This window comes from Cydia fagiglandana, chromosome 16 (assembly GCF_963556715.1).
Source record: "Cydia fagiglandana chromosome 16, ilCydFagi1.1, whole genome shotgun sequence".
NCBI classification, from domain to species: domain Eukaryota; kingdom Metazoa; phylum Arthropoda; class Insecta; order Lepidoptera; family Tortricidae; genus Cydia; species Cydia fagiglandana.
In genome coordinates this window covers 13731520-13739314 of record NC_085947.1, presented here as the reverse complement: position 1 = coordinate 13739314, position 7795 = coordinate 13731520, and the positions used below count along the sequence as shown (strand labels likewise).

General features: G+C 39.2%; 1 protein-coding gene across 1 annotated transcript; it reads right to left on the bottom strand.

Annotated features, from left to right (window-relative positions):
• Positions 1–551: 551 nt before the first annotated feature.
• Positions 552–7391, bottom strand: LOC134672333 (uncharacterized). Its single transcript, XM_063530228.1, has 2 exons — positions 7122–7391; positions 552–1815 (listed from the first exon to the last, which is right to left on the bottom strand). The coding sequence occupies exons 1-2, from the start codon at positions 7267–7269 to the stop codon at positions 1283–1285; spliced, it is 681 nt and encodes a 226-aa protein (XP_063386298.1). The 5' UTR covers positions 7270–7391; the 3' UTR covers positions 552–1282.
• Between the last annotated feature and the right edge of the window lie 404 nt (positions 7392–7795).

The window sequence follows — 7795 nt, the reverse complement described above, 5'->3', positions numbered from 1 at the left end:
AAGTGCAATTTCCCCGTATCTGCCTATGAAGTTTTACTTACATAGGTAAATAGGGACAAAGCTATTTGTTAGTATGAGATGGTAATAATCATCTCACATTCTGTAGTATAACTGTGTCCCTACTTACGTAAGTAAAACTTACAAATGTATCTTAGGGTGGTATTCCACCTGTCCAATATCTTGGTACAATGTCATTGCGTCTCACTCTCTCATTAAGCAAAATGTGACACAAAACATACGTTGGACAAAGAAATTGAAAAGGTGGACACCCTTTTAGGCCGTACGAAAACGTATGGTATTTTCAATACTCATTGGAAAATTACAAACATTTTTATAAAGGACAAGTTTTGATCTCGTATTTATCCCATCGAATCAAACCAGCCAAATTGTATTAAATCTGCTGAAATCGGATCATTCATTAAAACGTTATATTGTTTGTCGAGGATTATTATTATATTTATTTAGGGCGCATGTTGTTCAATAGTATATGCTTGAAGCTCCAACTTAACACATTTATAACAGATAAAAATCAAACTTCAGAAATAAAAATCTTTTTTGTATAAAACGTGTATTTTATTACAACACGTTTGTACATTACCATTAGGCGGAGATTTATGCTACGGTAGGTATATCCATACCAACTGTTAGAATTTTAAAATATTCAATAAATAAAAGCTTACAGCGTCGTTAAATACTAATAACAAATGAAACACATTTTACCTGCCAAGCAGATTTAATGCTAGTTCATCATCATTATATCAAGCGAAAGACGTTCACTACTCGATTTAGGCCTCCACTAGGATCTCCACAACGATTGGTCGTCCGCTATTTTCTTCCAACGGTTTTCTTTTCTGCACTCTTGACCAGTTCATTGGGTCCTTTGATTGCGTCTTTCGATTCTTGGTCACCACTCATTAGTGCTATTACACTGTGGTCACTATGTGATACAGCAAACATCGGTTCTTCAAGCAATGTCGAATATCGACAACCTAGGTTCATGTAACATTCATAAAACACTAATCTTTTATTTTATAGGAATTGGAGAAGGACTAAGAAAAAATGACATTTACACGACACGGCATCTTGTCGCTCAATGGCGTAGCGTGAGCTAGCTGAGGGCGAAGTTATTACCATGATGCGCGGAGAGTTTATTCCCAAAGCTATAAAAGGGTTGGCTGCCGCGAGGCTCCTTTAAGTGCGCAGCCGTGGCCAAAAGGCCGCTTCACCGACGTCTAGCTACACCACTGTTGCCTCTTCATTGTTGCGAAATGCACAGTCACTTTCATTTGTGATCGTTTTCCATTTGCTTCAACTCTGCGTTCCCAACCATCGTAGCTATTTGCATTCGCAACATAACTTGATCACGTCTGGGTAGTTTCTTTGCAATTTTCGCCATTGACGCAAAAAAATGGTCTGTCTCATCAAAACTGTCCAAATTTGTATCTTTGTTCGGACTTTCTGTACTAGCTTTCGGCTCAGCGTTTTCCCTTTCTTCTGTTTCCTTGTAATAATTATTATCTTCTACGTCGACAATGTCATGGTTTTCTGATTTGACTTCAACAATATCTTCTTCGCCATCATCAAGGTCATCATAATTTTCATAGCTGACTTCGCTTGACGGAGGCTCGGTGACGCTCTGATCAGTACTACTGTCATTGTTGTAATACTCCACACGATATTCATCCAAGAATGTAAGTAGCTTAGCTCGTTTTAAGCCATTTTTAACGACATCACTAAATCTTTTTGGTGCAGGTTTTCCTCTCCGTCTAACGTAGTGACCCCTCACGTAGCCCCATCTTCTGCAGCAGTCTTCGTCTGTCAAATAAATAAATAAAATATTTCTAATAAAAATATAAAACAATTTATATCGTCGGCTAAAACTTGTTTCTTTATTCAGTTAGCAAAATTTGTGAAGTATGCTCTATGCAAACATATCTTCTTTCAGAAGACTAACCTCGTTGCCATGGTAGCAACATCCTCATGAAAAATAACATTCGTGTCAAAGATTTGAATATACTTCAAAATAACATATTAGTTGTACTAAGACGTATTAAATAAACAATAATTAAAAATGCTTCAGCTGTCTTGTTCTTCTAAACGTGAGTACTTCTCTTAAATCGTGAGAACTTCACATGGTAGCAGAGGTGAAACTGTAAGTACGAGTACCAAGTCGAAATGTCGAACATAAAAATCGATCCACTCACAAAGGATAATTACGACATAAATTATTTAAATATGTTGAAACAGCCTTAGCTGCTGACGCAACTGCCGACACAAAAGAAAAGGATCGATTAGCGAAATGTGAACTCGTCCTGATTATTGCTCCGTCCGAGCTGAAACAAATTAAAAACTGCGGCACTGCGAAAGAAGTATGGGACAAATTAAAGAACACATATGCCAGTAAGGGACCTGCGCGGAAAGCGACCCTTCTTAAACAGCTGATCCTAACTAAATTAGACAATCAAGATGTACGAGCACACTTGAACAAATTTATGGACACAGTTGACAAGCTGGCTGATATGGATGTTACTATAAATGAAGACTTGTTAACTATCATGATGTTATACAGTCTCTCTCCCGAATATGAGAATTTCAGGGTTGCAATTGAAACGCGGGACACTCTACCTAAGCCTGATGAGCTTAAAACGAAAATTCTGGAAGAGTTTGAAGCCCGGCATAACAATAACGTGACCAATGATGACGTACCTGGATCCTCATATGAAGAAGAAGCATTATACGCGTCCTGTAAAATTTGCAAAAGAAAAGGCAACATTTTTAAACGCAGAACGCACAAAATTTGTACAAGCTGCTGGAATAAAAACAATGAGAAACCTCAACAACAAAAACAAAAACCTACATCTCATCGGAACCACATCGCTTCGCAGCAATGTCTTCTAACAAAAAATAAGAAGCTCGAAGACAGCAAATGGATTGTGGACAGCGGCTGTACCTCTCACATGACGTACCAAAGAGACCTGTTTAAGAAAATTGAAAAAACATCCAGTCAACTAAACTTCGCAACTGAAGACTTTACTGCAGAAATTGAAGGGAAAGGTACAGTGTCTTTTATTACAAAAAATGGCAGCGGTGACGCACTCACACACCTGAAAGACACACTATACGTACCTAGCCTATGCACCAACCTAATGTCTGTCAGCAAGATAACGGACGCTGGATGTACAGTTCTATTCACAAAAAACAAGGCAATAGTAAACAATCCAAAAGATAAGATTATTCTCACTGCCTACAAAGAAAACGGTCTCTATTATATTAAACCAAGCAAGCATGAGTGCTACAACCTGGCCACTGATGATGATGAAACACCTGCAACTACCACAAAAACTGAATCATCTAGCATCGAAGATTGGCATAAGAAATTGGGACACATGAACACCAAAGACATGAAATTAGCACTTCAAAATCAAAACATAATTGGCTTGCAATTTAATCCTAAAGAGACATTACCGGAATGTGAAGCGTGCATTCAAGCAAAAATGCATCGAGTACCGGCTCCTCGCGAGAAAACAACTCAAAGAACGACTGAACGCTTACAAATTGTTCACTCTGACGTCTGTGGACCTATACGAACTCCCACAATAAGCGGTAACAAGTACTTCGTCACATTCATCGACGATTACTCCCGCTACAGTCGAGTCTACCTGCTGAAATGCAAGAGCGAAGTCTTAGAAAAATTTAAAGAGTTCAAAGAGTTAACTGAAACGCACACGGGGAACAAACTCAAGGTATTACAATCCGATAATGGCACCGAATATATCAACAGGGACTTCGACGCTTATCTGAAACGCTGCGGGATACAGAGAAGACTTAGTGCCCCGCACACACCGCACCAAAATGGATTAGCAGAAAGAAAAAACCGTACCCTGATTGAAAAAGCTAGAGCCCTAATGATCGACGCAAACGCGCCACTAAAATGCTGGGGTGAAGCAATCATGACAGCGAACTATTTGTCTAACAGGAACTTAAACAGTGCTATAGAAAACAAAACACCATTTGAACTATGGGTTGGTAGAAAACCAATTATTCACCACCTGTATATATTTGGCTCTAAAACTTTTGTTCTCATTAAAGGCACCAATGGTCACAAATTTGCACCAAAAGCAATTCCTGGCATGTTCGTTGGCTACTCTGAAACATCAAAAGCATTCAAGATTCTTCTACCATCCAAAAATAAAGTGGTAATATCGAAGGACATCCGTGTGATGAAATCCATGTTTTACGACGACACAAACAAAAACGACATCACCAATATCTTCAACAATGATTGTTCCTTCGAATCTCCAGAACCTTCAAAACCGTCAAGATTACCACGTAAGCAAGTAACAATACAGCTTGACGACAATGAAGATGGAGACGTCACACCAGTAAACGACTCGGAAGACGAAGATCTCGATGATACGTTGCAACCAAACTCGGTCAATAGCACTGAAGAAGTTCAACAATTGGAACCACAAAACTATGAAAGCGAGTACGAATCTCTTTCCGGTTCTCACAACTTCATCGATGATGACGAACCTTCTGATATTGAGGATGTAGAAGATCTAAATGAAACAATTGATCCACATGCTTCAACTTCAACACCACCTCGAACTTTGAGAGACAGGTCTACCATCGCAGCTCCAAAAAGGTACGACGATTTTATTTTGGCAGCAGCTGAAGAAGTTGAAAATCTTCATAAACCGAAGGAACCTGAAACTTTCAAAGAGGCTATGGAATCGCCAGACAGCGAAAAATGGCAAGAAGCAATGAAGAGTGAAATTCTCTCATTGAAAGAAAACCAAACTTGGGATCTGGTCGAGCTACCCAAAGGACGCAAAGCCCTGCCATGCAAATGGGTATTTAAGTTAAAAATGAACCCCGATGGTTCCGTCGAGAGGTACAAGGCCAGAATGGTCATCAAAGGCTATTCCCAGATACCTGGAGTGGACTACGACAGAACGTTCAGCCCAGTGGTTCGTCTGAGCACTGTGCGTTCACTGCTTGCTGTCGCTACTCGTGAAAACCTGAAACTGACACAGTTCGACGTGACGACCGCCTTCCTAAACGGCGAAGTTAAGGAAGAACTATATATGAAACAGCCCGAAGGTTATCGTGATGGAACTAAAAGAGTCTGTAAATTAAAACGCAGCCTCTACGGATTGAAGCAAGCGCCACGCTGCTGGAATACCTGCATAGCAGAGTTTTTACTGAAAACTGGATTCAAGCAGAGTGAAGCGGATCCATGCCTATTCACGCGAACCAAAGGCCAATCCAAAGTCGCTATAGCTCTTTACGTGGACGACGGACTTGTAGCGCACAACTCAACGACAGCAGGTGACGAGTTTTTGAAGGAACTAAAAGCTAGATTCAAAATCACGACAAAACCTGCGTCTTACTTCCTCGGAATGGAAATAAACGTGCAAAAAGACTCCATATCTCTATGCCAAAAGTCATATATCAAGAAAATCCTAGAAAAATATGGAATGTCACATTGCAAGTCAGCACCGTCACCCTTGATCAAAGATAATGATGCGGGAGCGGATGAAAACATGAAGTCGAACTTCCCTTATAGGCAAGCCGTAGGCGCCTTGGCATATCTGTCCGTAGGTACAAGGCCTGATATCTCCTACGCTGTCGGAGTCGCCTCAAGACATCTAGAAGCACCTAAAAAGGAAGATGTGATGCTAGTTAAGCGCATCTTCAGATATCTGAAAGGGACCCAAGAAAAGGGCTTAAGATTTACGAAAAAGTCAACGCCGCACTTGGTCTGCTACAGCGACGCAGATCATGGAGGAGACCAGTCTACTGGACGATCGACTTCCGGTATGGTATGCCTATTCTCCGGCGCCGCTATAAGCTGGAGAAGCCAAAAGCAAACCACAGTTTCCATTTCTTCAACGGAGGCTGAAGTCATAGCGGCGAGCGAAGCGGCTCAAGAAATACTATGGCTGAATAGATTGTTTAATGATCTAACAAAAACGGAAAAGCCAGTCTTAAACTTAGACAACAAGTCAGCAGTCTACTTAGCGCACAACCCCAAATACGAATATCACAAGCGCACCAAACATATCAAACTAAAACACTTCTTTGTTAGAGAATGTGTAAGCAATGAAGAGTTCAATGTCCAACAAGTTCCTGGGGAAGTCCAACTCGCTGACATATTTACCAAGCCGCTATTCGGGCCCAGACTACAGGATTTGAGTTCCAGAATGGGACTTAAGAATTTAACCTAAAATTCTTAAAGCTTCCGAGGGTGTGAAGTATGCTCTATGCAAACATATCTTCTTTCAGAAGACTAACCTCGTTGCCATGGTAGCAACATCCTCATGAAAAATAACATTCGTGTCAAAGATTTGAATATACTTCAAAATAACATATTAGTTGTACTAAGACGTATTAAATAAACAATAATTAAAAATGCTTCAGCTGTCTTGTTCTTCTAAACGTGAGTACTTCTCTTAAATCGTGAGAACTTCACAAAATTCAACCATACATAAAGGCGGCTTTGAGGTTTCCTGATATGTATTACTTAACATTCTTATTATAATATGTAGGTACACTTACTACGTACGTACAGCCTGGCAAAAAAAGAGTAGAAATTAAAAAGTGGCAACACTGTAGTGTCGTCCCTTTCAAATCAATTAATATAAGAGAACGGGACGACACTACAGTGCTGCGACTTTTTAATTTAACACTTTTTTGCCAGGCTGTATAGATACTATAATTTTGCAAGAAACTTTTTATGTACTTTTTTTCAATATTTTGTTTACCAAGACTTAACGTACGGTTTTTATTTACTTTATCCAATTAATTAGCACGGAGTGTTGACAATTCTTTTTAATTTGTTAAGCGTGTACAATTATAGAACATAATATAATAAAATTATTATACGGTTGAAATTGATAATGATAACAGCGCCATCTTTTAAAAAATGCCGAGACCACTACAATAGCTTCCGAGTTCGAGTGCCACTCGTATCAGTCACTGAACTAATACTATCTATGGTAACGTAACAAAAGTAAGTAGTGAACCATTTTATTTTCAACTGAAATCATATAGGTACTTCATATAGCTATATATCTCTGCAATATCCTAATAGGTTATGAATTCTTACTAGAACGTACCTGATTTGTTCAGAATACTCCCAATTCTTTTCCACACATCACTTTTCAACGTTACATTTCTATAATCGCTGCTTTTAGGATTGTAAAACATATCATATTTCTTAACTAAATTGATAAGTTTTATGTCACTTTCGATTGTCCACGACATGTCACTTAATTACGTGTTGTCATTTAAATAACCTTAATTTTAACTTTAGCTTTACATTGCCGTTTGTTTGTTGTTAAAGCGAGAATCCAAAATGGCGGGCAGCTGCTTGGCCGAATGCGCGCGCCCCGCCATCGCGCTGCGTGACGTCACAAGCCTTCTATCAGTTGATTGAGTTGCAATTGTTGCAAAGTGAAATAATTGGCCAAGCACGAAGTCAAGACTACGGTGTTCAGAGCACCGTACGACACATCCCTAGGTGGTTTTAAGTTTCGATACTAATACTAATTTATCCCATAAGTACATTTTATTGACTAGGAAATAAGAAGGTAATGTCTGGGAGCTCTGGGACCTTGGAGTTTGGACTTTTATTAAAGTCCTCTGGGCTAGTATAGGTAATGTAGAAGTTACAAAGCTTCTACCTTAGATATATTTTTTAGAGATTAAAGATTTTATTTACCACCTTGTCGGGTTGATTGTATATCCATACTAAATTACAGCTTTCTAACACTAACAATCAACCTCATCT